Source organism: Dendropsophus ebraccatus, chromosome 15, assembly GCF_027789765.1.
Source record: "Dendropsophus ebraccatus isolate aDenEbr1 chromosome 15, aDenEbr1.pat, whole genome shotgun sequence".
Classification (NCBI taxonomy): Eukaryota; Metazoa; Chordata; class Amphibia; order Anura; family Hylidae; genus Dendropsophus; species Dendropsophus ebraccatus.
In genome coordinates, this window is record NC_091468.1 from 26,212,985 (window position 1) to 26,231,912 (window position 18,928).

The 18,928-nt window shown below is 44.7% G+C and overlaps 1 protein-coding gene across 4 annotated transcripts in view; it reads left to right on the plus strand.

The window, feature by feature from the left end:
• Positions 1–18,928, plus strand: part of ALK (ALK receptor tyrosine kinase) — a 405,981-nt gene that overhangs the window by 228,290 nt on the left and 158,763 nt on the right. For all 4 annotated transcript variants that reach the window (XM_069955319.1, XM_069955321.1, XM_069955318.1 and 1 more), the window contains one exon: positions 3,213–3,340. In XM_069955319.1, coding sequence (XP_069811420.1) covers positions 3,213–3,340 — 128 coding nt within the window. The remainder of the gene's footprint in view (positions 1–3,212; positions 3,341–18,928) is intronic.

Sequence of the window (18,928 nt, forward strand, 5' to 3'; positions counted from 1 at the left end):
TACACTGCCCATTATAACCTATAGAGGGGGGAGGGGCCAAGGGGAAAGAGTGAGCAGGAAGAGGAGAGAAGCAGCCTGTGCAGACTGTGGGACCACAGAAAACGCTGGATTCAAATGTTAGACTGCTCAGTGCTGGTCTAGGTGAAGTGTTCCGGAGCAGGTGTCTACTGCTATTGTAGCAGCATGTATAGATTGGTACTATGTGTTATAGGCTCTGGGGTTGAAGGCCCATAGAGTGCTGCTCCTGTCACCAGGTGTCACTGTGATTTTGCACCTTATGTCTGAACGGCTGAAGTGAAATCTACAAAAGGGATAAAGGGGCACAGGGCGCCAAGGAGGAAGGTATGTCTCTTACCTTCCTCCTCTGCACCGTTCACGTGCAGTTAGTAGGTAAATCCATGACCCTGAAATAAAGGGCTATAATACTGCCCCTATATACAAGAATATAACTACTATAATACTGCTCCTTTATACAAGAATATACTATAATACTGCCCCTATATACAAGAATATAACTATTATAATGCGGTTCAGGGAAGAAACAGAGTGCTGCACCTCACACCTATGGCTGATACTAGTGCCGCTAGGCTAAATAAAAAACACATCAGAATTTTGTGTATGAATTGATCAAGCCATACTGCCCCATGTACCTCGTGCCGGTATCTGATACACATGGGTCCCTACACTAAGTCCACACCGTGCCAGTCAGTGGCCACCAACCCCGCAGGCGTGCACAGTCAGGGAACGGGGGCCATGGGACGGCCCTGCGACCCCCATGCCACAGGACCAGACCCAAAAACACCACACCAGAACCCGGCCAGCACCGCCGGCGGAGAAGGTCGCCCCCAAGCAGCACAAGTCTGGATAAGGAATTACACTCACCATAGCTGCAGCAAACAGAATGGGAAAAAAACTGGAGGGATTAAAACCATGTGCACTCAGGTGTCTCCTGCTAATTGCGGTCATGTGGGTCTCACCAGGAGGAGTGCAAAACACGGAGAAAAGAGAGAAACAAAATGCGGTTCAGGGAAGAAACAGAGTGCTGCACCTCACACCTATGGCTGATACTAGTGCCGCTAGGCTAAATAAAAAACACATCAGAATTTTGTGTATGAATTGATCAAGCCATACTGCCCCATGTACCTCGTGCCGGTATCTGATACACATGGGTATATAACTATTATAATACTGCTCCTATATACAAGAATATAACTACTATAATACTGCTCCTATATACAAGAATATAACTACTACAATACTGCTCCTATATACAAGAATATAACTAGTATAATACTGCTCCTATATACAAGAATATAACTACTATAATACTGCCCCTATATACAAGAATATAACTATTATAATACTGCTCCTATATACAAGAATATACTATAATACTGCTCCTATATACAAGAATATAACTATTATAATATGTGAAATGGAGAGAAGAGTGCAGCTGCACCTCACACCTATGGTTGATACTGAAGCCGCTAGGCTACTTTAAAAACAAACACCAGGATGTTGGTATACAATTTGATCAAACCAATATGCCCCGTGTACCCCGTGCCGGTATCCTGGTTCACACGGGTCCCTACACTAACTCTGTACCGTGTCAGTCAGTGACTGCCTCCCCCGCAAAGCGTGCACATGCTGGGAAGTGAGGCCATGGAATGGCCCTGCAACCCCACTGTCACAGGAGCAAACCCAAAATGCCCCACACAGACCCTGCCGGCATCGCCGGCGGAGACGGCTGCCCCCAAATGACACAAGTAGGAATACGGTATTACACTCACCACACTGCTGCAGACAGAATGGGAAAACATGGGGGTACTGATGTGTGAGCACAGGTGTGTTCTGCTAATTTGGGTCACGTGGGTCTTATTAAGGGGAGTGCCAACTGCTGAGAGAGGGAGAGTTACAAAATGTGAAATGGAGAGAAGAGTGCAGCTGCACCTCACACCTATGGCTGTGGGGGTGGCGGTCGCTGACCGACACGGTGTGGAGTTAGCGTAGGGACCCGTGTGAACCAGGAGACCTGCACGTTGGTACACGGGCAATATGGCTTGATCAATTCATATTCCAACATCCTGAAGTTGTTTTTTTTTTTTAAATAGGCTTAGCAGCATTAGTATCAGCCATAGGTGTGATGTGCAGCTGCTCATGTCTCTTATAACTATTATAATACTGCTCCTTTATACAAGAATATACTATAATACTGCTCCTATATACAATAATATAACTACTATATACTGCTCCTATATACAAGAAAATAACTACTATAATACTGCCCCTATATACAGGAATATAACTACTATAATACAGCTCCTATATATAAGAATATAACTACTATAATACTGCTCCTATGTACAAGAATATAACTACTATAATACTGCCTCCTATATACAAGAATATAACTACTATAATACTGCCTCCTATGTACAAGAATATAACTACTATAATACTGCTCCTATATACAAGAATATAACTACTATAATACTGCTCCTATGTACAAGAATATAACTACTATAATACTGCCCCTATATACAAGAATATAACTACTATAATACTGCTCCTATATACAAGAATATAACTACTATAATACTGCTCCTATATACAAGAATATAACTACTATGATACTGCTCCTATATACAAGAATATAACTACTATAATACTGCCCCTGTGTGCAGTAATATAACATTCATGCCTCTACACTGTATAATGTGTCTGGCGTATAATATGTGTCTGTCTTCGCTCTTTCCTGTAACCTTATTATCCTCTCGCTCTCAGACTGTCAGGGGATGATCGGACGTTACACAGAGACTTGTGATTTTCCCGCTGAACACATCCTCTGTGTAATAGTGATTATAAATTACAGGCTGCTGTGTCCCTGGGGCTGGGGCTCTCTGGGACTTCTCTCATCTCTGGGTGTAGGGCTAGAAGAATAGACACTGTGTTCAGGAAATAAAGGGCCGGCATGAGATTTTGCTGGTCACAAATTGATGAGATTTGGAGGGTAATCGCTGCTGGATTTGCATGAGCGAGACTCAGTCACAAAGTTTCATGGATGTCGGCCAATGCATGCCATGCTGCTGACCCGCCAATATGGTGGCTTGGTGGTCATGCGGGCATGGGCCACCTAAGACGTGGAGAACAGCCACCTGTATTCTCATGAGCCTTTCCCTCTTCTCTTATTTCTTGCTATGTACTGAACACAGATGGATGACCATCGGAGGACCAGTTGGATACAGGATGAAGCCTTTTCGGATATCTCTAGATTATATGGATGAGAGGGGCCCGAGCCTCGCTGCTGTGGATTCCTTCACCATGAAAAACTGCACTAGAGGTAACAAGTCCCACATGGTAGGATGTAACTTATCTTATGTGGTCTCATTGTCTTACCAAGACAATAACATTTCATTTAAGTCTTTTCAGTTATCTGAGTTATTTCATAGAATTTAATGGTCTTTTTTCCCCCTTTAAATTTTAAAGGATGTTCTTGTTTATATAAATAAAGATTAATCAATGGATGAAATAGAAGTTTTAGACCTTTCTGAAGAACCTTGAGAGAAAGTTATCATCTGTGTATATCAGTATTCTGGTGTATAAAAAGTTGTTGTTGTTGTTTTTTTTTGCAAATGAGGCTACTCCCTCCATTCTATTATTTTCATCAGATACAGCTGTATCCAGTGTAGACAAAATACTGTGTGCGTTATACACATCAGCAGCAGCTGCAGAAAGCCTTCTCTCTCCTACAATGTATCAGTCTGGAGTCCAGGCTGTGTGGCTCACAGAGCATTGTCTACACTGGATACAATTGTATCACTTCTCAGCTGAGAGCAGGACTAGCTATGTACAATGTATCAGTCTGGAGTCCAGGCTGTGTGGCTCACAGAGCATTGTCTACACTGGATACAATTGTATCACTTCTCAGCTGAGAGCAGGACTAGCTATGTACAATGTATCAGTCTGGAGTCCAGGCTGTGTGGCTCACAGAGCATTGTCTACACTGGATACAACTGTATCACTTTTCATCTGAGAGCAGGACTAGCTGAGTACAATGCATCAGTCTGTTGTCCAGGATGTTTAGCTCACAGAGCATTGTCTACACTGGATACAATTGCCTGACTCCTCAGCTGAGAGCAGAACTAGCTATGTACAACGTCCAGGATGTTTAGCTCACAGAGCATTGTCTAGATTAGATACATTGGCATCACTCCTCAACCAAGAGCAGGACTAGCTAAGTTCAATTTCCGTATCACTAAGTATTGAATGAGGACTGAACAATAACTATAATGTGTTATGAGGCATGTATCACTTTAAGCAAACAGAGATCACAGCAATAGTGTACTGTATTGCCATTGTTGCATTGGGTCATTTTGAGATACATTGTTGCAATATCTTGAGTGATACACCATATATTGGCTGCAGTACAGCCACTTTTCTGCCATGTTATTTCCTCACCTATAGCTATACACTTGCACACTGTATTATTTGAAGTAATGTAAGCATCTACTATGTACTCTCCGCTGAATAAACAGACAGGGGATCAGGCTCATTGACTCAGCTGTAATACAGAGAGAGACGCGGGGCCCCTGAGAGATGGAAGCTGCTATAATACAGCCATCAATTCTAAGCTATTCCCGTAGCTGTCACCGGGGAGAGGATTAATTTGCTGTTCATACAAGTGATTGCGTCCAGAGCTATGGAGGAAGAGATGGACACTGGTGGACACTGGTGGATTGTACCATCTATGTGGGCGAATTTGATTTACAGCATGGTCCATATAATCTTTGGTGCAGCCATTAACATTCATTGTTATCGACATTGTTATCCTGTTTAAAGAGAGAGATGTGCGGCCAATAACGATAGATTTTACTTCCGCAGAAAAGATCCAATCAGCCGAGGATCGGGCATTTTACCACGCGTCACCTGATCGCTGGCACTTTTACACGGGACGATTATCACCCAAATGAGCATTTGTAGGAAAACTCGTTGCCTATTACTGCCTAATAACATTATAAAATTGCCTTTAGAGGAATCGTAAAATTAGCATAATTAATTTAAAGGGTTTATCTAGGATTATAAAAAATATAGCTACGTTATTGCAAAACAGTGCCACCCCTGTCCTCGGGTTGTGTGTGGTATTACATTTCAGCGCTATTCTCTTCAATGGAACCAAGCTTTAAAACTGCACCGAACTTCACAACAAGAGTAGAACTGTTTCTGGCAGGGAGCAGCCATGTTTTCATAAGCCTGGATACCCACTTTAAAACATTCAGAATATAGGATCTGTCCTGTAATATGTATCTATTATGGCTGACTGGTTGAACTAGGGAGAGAAGCGCTCTGCCAAACTCTTCTCTGGGGTCATTTTTAAACATAGAAGATTGTCGGTAGAAAAAGCCCCCCTGGTCCATCTACAGCAGTCTATCAGTATTTCCTTCTTAGTATCTTAGGATAGATATATGTTTATCCCAGGCAGGTTTACATTCTGTTATTATAGATTTACCTACCACATCTACTACTCTTTCAGTAAAGTAATATTTTCTCACTTTCCTTCTGATCTTTCCCCAACTAACCTCTCACTGTGTCCTCTTGTTCTTGTGCTCAGTTTTTTTTATTAAAAACACTTCCCTCATTTATTTAGGGAACATATATAAAGGTTTCCATCATGTTCCCCTTTTCCTCCTTCGTCCTGTAACATATATAAAAGGTTTCCATCATGTTTTCCTTTCCCTTCTTCCTCCTGTAACATATATAAAGGTTTCTATCATGCCTCCACCCCTTTCCCTGGATTTCACATGGTTTATGTAAAGCCCCTTCCCACTCAACCCCCCGACCCCCGCCCCCCCCCCCCCCCCCGGCTAATATGATACCCACCCATGCTCCTGCTTGCTTCTGAGGCTCCATGTCGTCCTGCTCAGCCAATTAGTGCCTGCGGGGGGCAGCGCACTAATTGGCTGAGCGGGACACCAGGGAGGCGGGAGCCTTAGAAGCAAGTGGGAGCGTGGACAGGTAACGTATTAGCCTGGTGGGTTAAGTGGGAAGGGGTTTTACATGAAAAACCTGCTGTGAGTATGTAAACTTCTAGAAAATTACAAGAAACAGTATCACATGGAATTTTGCTGCGTAACTCACAATGTGTAATCCGCAGCCATACTGTATGTGTAAAACTGTCCTTAAAGGGAACCTGTCACCCCCCGTGCCGGGGTGACAGGCTCCCGACCCCCCGCTACAGCCCCCTATACTCACCTGATCCCGCCGGGTCCCGCTTCTGGATCCGGTCGGGTCCCGGAGATATCAGCCACTGCAGCCCGGCGCGCGCGCTGAGAGATGAGTCCAACGCTCATAGAGAATGACGGAGAGTCCAGCGATCTCTCATCGCTGCAGCGGCTGATATCTCCGTGACCCGACCGGATCCAGAAGGGGGACCCGGCGGGATCAGGTGAGTATAGGGGGCTGTAGCGGGGGGTGGGGAGCCTGTCACCTCGGCACGGGGGGTGACAGGTTCCCTTGAAATTATTTAGATCTCCATGCTGTCACTATGGCAATTTGCGCCACATATGATGTTGTAGTCATAACAAAATCTAAAGTCCACAATACTGTAATAACATAATAATAATAGAAGCAAATGGCTGATAGCAGGGAGCAATAGCGTTTAATTAATTGTACAGCAAATAGAGATAAGATAGCCTGTGGGTGTACTGTCCCTTTAAGTGTCCCCAATCTTACGAGATGCGTAGGATCTGTGCCACCTGCTGTGCCCTTGCGTCTCCTCTCTGCTGCTTTATCCAAGTCATATTTCACTCTTCCTATAGCTCCTCGCAGCAAAATGCCGGATATTCCGGACGTAGCAAATCCAATGAATCATCCTCTTTGAGAGTGGATATAAATATGACACGGAGCGGCCGCAGATAAATCATCTCACCTACTCGTCTTCTCTCGTCTCTTTACTTGCCGTCTTCTGGTTATGGAAAAGTAAATGTTTGGCCAAGCGGGATTATTTTTATAGACTCATGTCTTAGATCCTGGACGTGGCGCGGGAGGAGATAACCTGAAAAACTGCCGAGCAGACAACGGGAAAAACATCTGCTCCAGGTGTCTGTATACCGCCAACATAGCCTGGTGTACAGGGAGGGCCCAACACTAGTCCTAGGGGCCCCACAGTCACTTCCTATCTCAGAGGCAGATATAGAGTCTTCCTGCAATCACCACTAGAGACTGTGCTCAATGCTAGCTGTATAAATCTATATACAGTGAGCTCCCCCTAGAGGTGGGGACAGGAAGCCAGAATTGTATTATTGAGGGTCTAAAGGGAAGCAGGAGGTTTAGGTTTCTATAGGAAACCTATATACGTATATACGTTGAAAATATGGTATTTGAGCCATACATGTGTAGTGTGTGCTGTAAAGTATGGAGCAGTGTATTACAGATAAAACGTATCGGCAACAGTTGAAATCTGAGAACTCCAATACTGGCCATTTAAAGCGACTCTGTACCCACAATGTGCCCCTCCCCCCCCCCCACCACCACCACCAAACAGCTTGTACTGTCAGATAGCTGCATTTAATCCAAGATCTGTCCTGGGGTCCGTTCGGCAGGTGATGCAGTTATTGTCCTAAAGAACAACTTTTACACTTGCAGCCCTGTGTCAAATTGGCGTGGCCTAGAGTGTCTTTGCCCTAGGCCTGCACCGCCTCTCCGTTCCTCCTAATCATTAGGAAGGCCCCAAGAAGGATTTCTCCTAATCATCACTTGTCTGAACACTGCGCATGTGCTGGATTGTTAAGGCATGTGCAGTGTTCAGACAAGTGGTGACTAGGAGAAATCTTGCCTGGGGGTGTTTGTAATGGTGAAGAGGGTGGGGAGGAGGGACGGAGAGGCGGTGCAAGCCTAGGGCACAGACACTCTAGGCCCCGCCAGTTTGATACAGGGCTGCAAGTTTAAATAAAACCAATAAAAAATGATTACCGCTTAACCCACAAAAAAGTATAAAAACTGGGGGCATAGAGGAGGAAGGTATGTGTCTTACCTTCCTCCTCAGCACTGTTCCAGTGCAATTAGTAGTTGAGCCCACTGCTCGGAGCACCGTTAGGAGAACTGCCTCATCCCCATCGCGCTGATCCGGCCTATCTGCTCCATTGATTATCATTAGAAGGAGCGGGCCACCTCAGCACAATGGGGGCGGGGCAGTGCTTTAACAGTGCTCCAGGCCATGGTTTCAACTACTAACTTCAGGGAAATGGCACCAAGGAGGAAGATAAAAGACATACCTTCCTCCTCAGCACCCCGTGCACATTATGGGGCTATCAGCAGGTTCCCCTTTAATGTAACTGGAACATGATTATAAAGTGTGTACTGTCTCTATGAGACCAACATCCAGGTGGAAAAAAAAACAGTCACTCATCATGCATCATGGCCCCATAGTATTGCTATTCTTGCCCAGACTGTTTTCTTAGAAGACCGCTACTAACCAGGAAGCCGCCTCTGATCCACAACAATAAAACTTTCCCTGCTGCTGCATTTTAATATGCAAAACGCGTCGGGTTCACTGGAAATCTTGTTGCCTAAGGAAAGTTTTTATGTTTCCTCTAAAATGAAAAGATTAGTCACCGTGTCTCTCTAGGACATTTCTGTGATGATGTGAACCCTGGAGGCGGCTCTCTGCTATCAAATCGCTTCTGTCTGACTCTTTTTTATTATTATAATATTCGCCAAACATATTTTAATTCATTATGAAATAGCCAAACAAAGGCGGCGAGAGGAAACGGCGCCGAACACCAAGGTGGCTGCCGCGGCAATTGGCGGACTTCTTCTGGTTCCTTTTAATTCATGACTTTTATCTATGGGACTTTCATCTCAGTAGTGAAGCCGAGAGCGTTATATGTCTATATAGAAGAGTGTGTTACGATAGTATACGGTGATATATGTATTATCGCCAATATATTGTGCTGATATTACAACGGCCAAACACTGATGAACATAGTTGATAGCGCTAATGCAATATATAATACTTTATATATAGTGCCGTATATAACAAATATAATAGTTCTACATACTGCCAATATTACAATGGCCATACACTGATGAACATAGGTGACAGCAGTAATTTAATATACAATGATTATATAATAGTGCCGTATATCACCAATATATTGTGCTACACAAACACTGATGAACATAGGTGACAGCAGTAATGTAATATACAATGATTATATAATAGTGCCCTATATCACCAATATAATGTGCTACACAAACACTGATGAACATAGGTGACAGCAGTAATGTAATATACAATTATTATATACAATTATTATATAATGGTGCCCTATATCATCAATATAATAGTGCTACACAAACACTGATGACCATAGGTGGCAGCAGTATTGTAATATACAAATATTATATAATAGTGCCATATATCACCGATGTAATAGTGCTGCAGAAATACTGATATACGTCCATGATAGCAGTGGTGTACTATACAATGATTATATAATAGTGCCCTATATCACCAATATAATGTGCTACATGTTGCCAATATTACCTTGGCCAAACACTGATGTACTCAGGTAACAGTGGTGAATGCAATGTACAATGATTATATAATAGTGCCAAACCTCACCAATATAATAGTGCTACATACTGCCAATATTACATTGCCCAAACACTGATGTACATACTGTAGGTGACAGCGCTAATGCAATATACAATGATTATATAATAGTGCCATATATAACCAATATAATAGTGCTACATACTGCCAATATTACAAAGGCCAAACACTGATGAACATAGGTGGCAGCAGTATTGTAATCTACAATGCTTACATATTAAGTGCCATATATTAACAATTTAATAGTGCTACACAAACACTGATGTACATAGGAGACAGTAGTAATGTAATATACAATGATTATGTAATAGTGCAGTATATTTGCAATATAAGGCCATGTTCACACAGCGTATGAGACTAACCGTTCTGTGACCAGGCCGGGTCGCAGAACAGCCGGTGTCAGAGAAGATCATGATGATCTTCATTTCTGTTGAATTGGGATGCGGGCGCAAACAATAGCTTAAGAGAGTGCTAACGTAATACACTATGGTAATATACTAGTGCCATATATTCTTACAATATACTACGTATATTGGCAGCACATGGAGAGTACTAATATAATATAAAATGCTAATACAGTACCACATAGAATACTAATAGTGCCATTCATTGCCAATAAAATAGCACAATATGGATGTGTCCAGCCTAACCTTTCCTTTAGATAAGTTGAGCAAAGGAATTTTCCATGACAGCTTCCAACTCATAACTCTGTAATATAAAGGGATATTGTCAGGAATCGAGCTGCGCACTCGGCTCCTGCCTCTGCCGAGGCGCACGGCTCAGCCTGGAGGGACGCTGATGGCGTCCGTGGTTACGGGCAGGGCCGGTTGCTGAGGGCGCGCCGACGGCTTCTTTAACAACCGGTCTGCTGTTGGTGCGCTGCGGTGCTTTTTACCTTAGTCCGTTCCTGGTTTTGTTATGTTCTTTGTCTTCTGTGATCCGCTCCATGTTTTTCAGTTCTCCCTGCATTTTCTTACTGCGACTAATTCACTGATTATTTCTGCTGTGACACCTGACACCTAGCCAGTTAGCTCTCAGCACCTAGCTTCCTGGTCACTATAAATCCCAGCCCCTTCCCTCACTCCAATGCCTGTGATAGCACATTGTGCCTTGATCTCGCTATTCCCTGACCATACTTGTTTAGTGATTCTGACCTTGGATTTGTGACCTCGACTTCGCTTTAGGATTCCGATTTTGTACCTTCTGCTGCCCGTTTGTTGCTGACTCTGACCGTCGACCATTCCATTTTTATGTGAGTCTTGTCTTGTCTTGTTTTGTGTTTTCACTTGTAACAGCATAGGGAACGCCGCCCAGTTGTCCGCAGCTGTTTAGAGCTGTCGCGGCAAGCAGGTAGGGCCAGCTGGGGCGGGTGCCAGTTGCAAGGCTGCACTCGTCTGTGTCCTCCCAAATCCCTACCTGACATTATCACAGGCCCAATACTTTTTTTTTTTCCCTCAGACAAAGACATGAGCGCCGATAATTCGGTCGCTGACCGTCTGGAGGTTTTAACCACCCAGCTAGAGGGTGTCGCAGGACAAGTGGCATTACTGGCTAGTCGGGTAGACAGTTTCACTGTCGCCCCTTCCCCATCCATGACACCCCAGTCCTCCGCGACTGCTCCAGTACAGGTGGTAAAACACAAAACAAAAATGTTATTACCCGACAGATTTCAGGGTGACACTAGTAAGTTTTGGACTTTCCGGGAATCCTGCTATCTGTATTTCAGACATAATCCATTTGTGTCTGATGGGGAAAGGGTGGCCTTGATTGTTTCCCTCTTGCAAGGTCCTCCTCAGGATTGGGCCCTGTTCTTGCCTGCTGAGGCTCCAGAGTGGAACTCGGTGGAATCGTTTTTTATGTCTCTAGGACAAGTTTATGACGATCCCAATCAGACTGCAGTGGCGGAGTCCCATCTTTTGTCCATCCAGCAGGGTCCTCGTACAGCGGAGGAATACTTTGCGGAGTTCTGCCAATGGTGCACCCTGACTGGATGGCCAGATTCCCCACTAAAGACCCTATTCCGTCAAGGGCTGTCGGACACCATTAAAGATATTATGGTTAGTCACCCTACTCCCAACTCCCTCAATGACTTTATGACGCTGGCGGTGACTATTGATCGTAGGTTGAGGGAGAGGAAAAGTGAGAGGTCAAGGGTGATCCCAGGTCAGTTCCCTAAACCGTCCTACAAAGTGCCCGTGCCGTCCTCCTCGCCTGAGGCTTTGAAAGAACCCATGGTTTTGGGGAATGCCTTCGCCAGGAGAAAACATCGTATGGAAAATTCCCTGTGCCTATACTGTGGGAAATCGGGCCACTTCCTGAAAACATGTCCGGCAAAACCAGAAGTCGGGAAACTTCAATGCCTGAGTGATTGTCCGGAGGGTCACTCAGGCATCCAGGTACCTCCTAAAAACTTCGAAAAGTTTTTGCTACCAGTTACCTTGTATAATGGCATTTCTCTTCCCTGTACAGCTATGGTGGACTCAGGCGCTGCCCTGAGTTTCGTCCGAGCATCTGTAGCTAGTTCATTGGGATTATAGTTAGTCTCTTTACGTTATCCGTTTACTGTGGCTGGTGCAGACTCTAACCCCTTAAGGGGCGGAGCAGTGGATTATCGCACCTCTGAGGTCACCATGCAGGTTGGGTGTCTTCATCGAGAAGAGATTTCATTTTTTGTTTTGGAGAAACTAGCTGCAGATATTATTCTTGGTTTGCCCTGGTTGCGTCAGGACACAATCCTGTGTTCAACTGGAGAGCTGCAGAGCTGGTCAAGTGGGGGAGTTCTTGCAGTTCTCATTTGGCTCCTGTAGTTCCTGTTGTATGTTCTGTCCAAGACATGTCTGATGTTCCCGAATTAATTTCTGAGTATATTGATGTTTTCAATGAGGCCATTGCTGACACTTTGCCTCCTCACCGTCCATACGACTGCGCCATTGATCTTGTACTTGGGGCCAGGTTTCCTAAGGGTCGTATTTTTAACCTGTCCCCCCCAGAACGAGAGTCTATGCGCATGTACATCCAGGACAGTCTGAGGAAAGGTCACATTAGGCCTTCGGTGTCACCTATGGGTGCAGGGTTTTTCTTTGTGGAGAAAAAAGATGGTGGCTTGCGTCCCTGCATAGATTACCGGGAGCTGAATAAAATTACCATCAAAGACCTGCATCCACTCCCTCTGATCCCAGACCTGCTTAATCAGGTGGTGGGCGCCCGCTGGTTCTCGAAAATTGACCTTCGGGGCGCCTACAACCTGATCCGGATCAGAGAGGGTGACTAGTGGAAGACGGCATTCAATACCCCCGAGGGGCATTTTAAGTACTTAGTTATGCCCTTCGGGTTGAGTAATGCTCCTGCCGTCTTCCAGAGATTTGTCAACGACATTTTTCGTGATCTCTTTGGCCGCTATGTAGTAGTATATCTTGATGACATACTGATATATTCCCCTGATTGGGATTCACATGTGAGTCACGTGCATGAGGTCCTGTCTAGACTTCGGAAAAATTCATTATGTGCAAAAATGTCTAAGTGTTTGTTTGGGGTACAAGAGATTGGGTTCTTAGGATATGTCATAACTCCGGAGTCAGTCCAAATGGACCCCAAAAAGGTCTCAGCGGTCTTGGAATGGGTTAGACCCAGCACTTTAAAGGAACTACAAAGGTTCCTTGTATTTTCAAACTTTTATATAAAGTTTATTAAGAACTTCTCTCTTATTGCCAAACCGCTGACCGACCTAACGAAAAAAGGCTCCAACATAATCCCCTGGCCCCTAGAAGCTGAAGTAGCTTTTGAGCAATTAAAACGTAGTTTTTCGTCTGCCCCGGTACTGGTGCATCCTGACTCAGAAAAGCCATTTGTGGTGGAGGTCGATGCATCTGAGTCTGGTGTGGGGGCGGTATTGTCCCAGGGTAGAGAACCATACACCAATTTGCGGCCAGTGGCCTACTTCTCCAGGAAGTTGTCCAGTTCAGAAAGAAATTATGATGTCGGCAACAGGAAACTGTTAGCCATTAAATGGCCTCTGGAAGAATGGAGACATTTCCTGGAGGGGGCCAGAAACCAAATTACAGTCCTTACAGACCATTAAAATCTATTGTATCTGGATACAGCTAAAAGGCTTAATCCCAGACAAGCACGCTGGGCCTTGTTTTTTACTCGTTTTAACTTTGTCGTTACATATCGGCCAGGTAGTAAACATGTCAAGGCCGACGCTCTTTCCAGGAGTTTTGGGGACTGTAAAGTCGTTGAAGAAAGGACTGAAACTATTCTTACCCCGGGTACTGTTCTTGCCAGCATGTCAGTCGATTTAACAAATTATATCCTGAATTCTCAGGGGGACGCTCCACGAGGGGTCCCCACCGGCAAGTTGTTTGTACCTTTGAACCTGAGGTTGGCAGTTTTGAAAGAGGTGCATGCATCAAGTTTAGCAGGTCACCCTGGTATTGTGGGTACAGGTTATCTATTGTCCCGTTCTTGCTGGTGGCCTAAATGGCGAGTTGATGTAAAAGAATATGTCAAATCTTGTGAAATCTGTGCCCGGACTAAAACCCCAAGGTCTCTGCCAGAAGGGTTATTGCAACCCATGCCGTTGCCCACTCGCCCGTGGACCCATCTCTCAATGGACTTTGTTACCGATCTTCCTCCCTCTCAGGGGAAGACGGTACTCTGGGTGGTAGTAGACCGTTTCTCTAAAATGTGCCATTTGGTGGCCCTTAAGAAACTGCCTACTGCCAAGACTTTGGCTAAATTGTTCATTCGCCATGTCCTTAGGCTGCATGGAATACCCATGAATATTGTCTCTGATCGTGGGGTACAATTTGTATCTAGGTTTTGGAAGGCGTTCTGTGATCTACTAGGTATTTCGTTATCATTTTCATCCGCGTTCCATCCAGAGACTAATGGTCAGACAGAACGCGTCAATCAATCTGTAATTCAGTATTTAAGATCTTACGTTTCTGACAACCAGTCCAAGTGGTCTGAGTTCCTGCCCATGGCGGAGTTCGCTCTGAATAATCATGTGATCGCCTCAACTCAACAGTCGCCGTTCTTTTGTAACTATGCATTCCACCCCAGATACTCCGCACTACCTAATGCCGAGACACACTTCAGATCCGTAAAACAATTGACAAAGAAACTGTGCACAGTGTGGGCAGAGAGTTTGGCGACTCTAACTGTCTCACAGGAACAAAATACACGTTTTGCCAACCGTAAGCGTCGCCCTGGGCCCGATTATGTTGTGGGGGATAAGGTGTGCCTATCGACTAAAAATCTACATCTTCGTGTACCGTCTGCCAAGCTAGCCCCTAGGTTTATTGGCCCCTTTTCCATAACTGAAATTCATAACCCAGTCTCCTACAAATTACAATTGCCACACTCGCTTAGGATACACCCAGTTTTTCACAAAAGCCTCTTGAAGAAATACATTCCTCCTGTGAGTGCTCGCTCTCCTCCCTCTCCAGTAGTGGTCCAGGGGGAGATTGAGTTCGAAATCGAACGCATTTTAGATTCCAGGAAGGTGCGCAACTCAGTCCAATATCTAGTCCACTGGAAGGGATACGGTCCAGAGGAACGCACTTGGGTGGCAGCACGAGATCTCCATGCCCCTGATCTGCGTAGGGAATTTCATTTAAAATTTCCTACTAAGCCTGAAGGTCCTTGTGAGGGTCCGGAGGCCCCTCCTCAGAGGGGGGGTTCTGTCAGGAATCGAGCTGCGCACTCGGCTCCTGCCTCTGCCGAGGCGCACGGCTCAGCCTGGAGGGGCGCTGATGGCGTCCGTGGTTACGGGCAGGGCCGGTTGCTGAGGGCGCGCCGACGGCGTCCTTAACAACCGGTCTGCTGTTGGTGCACTGCGGTGCTTTTTACCTTAGTCCGTTCCTGGTTTTGTTATGTTCTTTGTCTTCTGTGATCCACTCCATGTTTTTCAGTTCTCCCTGCATTTTCTTACTGCGACTCATTCACTGATTGTTTCTGCTGTGACACCTGACACCTAGCCAGTTAGCTCTCAGCACCTAGCTTCCTGGTCACTATAAATCCCAGCCCCTTCCCTCACTCCAATGCCTGTGATAGCACATTGTGCCTTGATCTCGCTATTCCCTGACCATACTTGTTTAGTGATTCTGACCTTGGATTTGTGACCTCGACTTCGCTTTAGGATTCCGATTTTGTACCTTCTGCTGCCCGTTTGTTGCTGACTCTGACCTTTGACCATTCCATTTTTATGTGAGTCTTGTCTTGTCTTGTTTTGTGTTTTCACTTGTAACAGCATAGGGAACGCCGCCCAGTTGTCCGCAGCTGTTTAGAGCTGTCGCGGCAAGCAGGTAGGGCCAGCTGGGGCGGGTGCCAGTTGCAGGGCTGCACTCGTCTGTGTCCTCCCAAATCCCTACCTGACAGATATGTTGCCAATATAATAGTACCATACACTGACAATATAGCATTAACATATATAAGGGCAAATATTCATTTTCTAATATAGCACATAATGCTATTATAATGGTGCCATACATTGCCAGTAAAACTGTAACATATACTGTCCATGTAAGGAGTTACACCCCGCACCCTATACCTTCCCCTCCCTGCCTTCAACCGATGTGGGAATAAAGTATAAACCATGTCTGCAAAATTGGTGAGTGCTTAATCTGTCACTACTGCCATTACAGTAGTACCATAGTAATACCATATACATGTACCACTTACCGAACCAAATACTATTGAACACAAAAGGGAGCGCTACCATAACACAGCATGATATCATATACTGCCAATATTTAAAGCGACTCTGTACTCACAATCTCCCCCCCCCCCCCCAACTCTTAAACTTGCAGTCTTGTGTCAAATTTGTGTGGCCTAGATTGTTTATGCCCTAGGCATGCACCGCCCCTCCATCCCTCCTCCCCACCCTCTTCATCATTAGGAATGCCTCAGGCAGGATTTCTCCTAATCATCACTTGGCTGAACCCTGCACATGTGCTGGACTTCATAAAAAAATCCCCTCCCCTAATTAAAAATTGGAATCACCCCCATTTCCAATTTTATAGATAAATAAATAAAAAAGGAAACATATTTGGTATCACCGCATGCGGAATTGCCCGAACTATTAACCCCTTCAGGACCAGGCTAATTTTCGTTTTTGCATATTCGTTTTTATCCTTCTCGTTTAAAAGGCCATAGCACTTGCATTTTTTCCCCTACAAACCCACATGAGCCCTTATTTTTTGCACCGCTAATTGTACTTTACAATGGCAGACTTAATTTTCCCATAAAATATGCTGTAAAACCCCAAAAAAACATTTTTGTGCATTGAAATGGGAAAAAAAAGGAATTTGTTTTAATTTTGGGGGGTTTGGTGTTTACGCCATTGGTTTTAGAGTAAAACTGACATGTTCCTTAAAGGGAACCAATCACCCAGAAAATCAATGTAAAGACAAGGATATGTGCTGATAGATCACCCAGCACACTTCCCAAATATGCCCCTGTAACCTCTGTGCCCCCCTCAATTAGACAGTAATCTTACTTTGTTCAGGTCACGCGCTGTATGTAAATTTTTGCTAAGTAGTCCTGGTGGGCGTATGTAGTCCTGGTGGGCGTATGTAGTCACGGTCCGGGGGCGTATCTAGTCACGGTCCGGGGGCGTATGTAGTCACGGTCTGGGGCTGTAATCACGCCCAGAGGGGCGTGATTCGGAGGCTTGCGGTCCAGTGACGTCATCCGGCGGCTTGCGTTCCGCGTGTTCGGGAACCCGCGCATGCGCAGTACGGCGGGAGACGACGCTGACGTACTGCGCATGCGCGGGTTCCCGAACACGTCGGCGCGGCCGCGACGCGGAACGCAAGCCGCCGGATGACGTCACTGGACCGCAAGCCTCCGAATCACGCCCCTCTGGGCGTGATTACAGCCCCAGACCGTGACTACATACGCCCCCGGACCGTGACTAGATACGCCCCCGGACCGTGACTACATACGCCCACCAGGACTACATACGCCCACCAGGACTACTTAGCAAAAATTTACATGCAGCGCGTGACCTGAACAAAGTAAGATTACTGTCTAATTGAGGGGGGCACAGAGGTTACAGGGGCATATTTGGGAAGTGTGCTGGGTGATCTATCAGCACATATCCTTGTCTTTACATTGATTTTCTGGGTGATTGGTTCCCTTTAAGTCAGTACAAATACAATGATATGTAATTTATATAACATTTATTTTACCTACACTGTGAGGTGTAATTTTTTGCGCCATGATCTGTTCTTTCTCTCGGTACCTTGCTTGCATATATGCTACTTTTTGATCACTTTTTATTACATTTTTTCTGAATTTGATGTGACAAAAAATGTGCAATTTTGCACTTTGGCAGGTTTTTGCCTTTTACCGTGTGACTTCAGGAATGTGATAATTTAATAGTTCGGACAATTATGCACGCAGTGATACCAAATATCTTTGTTTATTTGTTTATTAGTGGAGGGGATTTTTTTTATTAATAAAAACACTTTTTTTCCCCTGGGGGACTTTCAGTATTACTGCAGTGACCTCCCATAGAGATCACTGCAGTATACTTAATACAGCAATAATCGATTCCATCGATCCATTACCAGATTCATAGATTGCCGAGCCAGGACAAGTGTCAGTGCGACGCTGAGCCTCGGCCCAGTAAGTAAGTAACTGTAATAAAAAGCGATTAAAAAGTCGCATATATGCAAGCAAGGTATTGATAGAAAGTACAGATCATGGTACAAAAATGACACCTTACACACCCCCATAGACCAACAAATAAAAGCGTCATAAGCATGGCCATAGAGCAATTTTAAAGAACATTTAGTTTTTTAAGGTTTGGGTTTTGATTTTTTAAAAACTGTCAAATAAAATAAAAGTTATGCAAGTTATGTATCATTGTAATCATACCGACTTGAGGAACATGGATAACATTTTTAATTTCACCACTCAAATAATTTTTTCCCGGGTTCGCAGCATGTTTATTGCAAAAATGAAGTCTGTCATTGCAAAGTACAATTAGTGGCACAAAAAAATAAGGGCTTATGTGGGTCTGTAGGTGAAGAATTACAAGTGCTATGGCCTTTTAAACACGAGGAGCAAAAAAAAAAAAAGTGGAAAAGCAAAAATTGGCTCCGTCCTTAAAGTCTTAAATAGAAGTAATCTACAAATCTGTATAACTTTTCAACACCTCCAATAACAGGGATCTATACAATACCCTAGAAGATGCATACACGTCTGACGCTCTCTTGGTGAGCCGTGGACGTTGCTGTAAGTTTATGATGGTCGGATGCAGAGTCTTCCTAATGAGAATCTTGTGTGCCAGCTCCGGGCACAGCG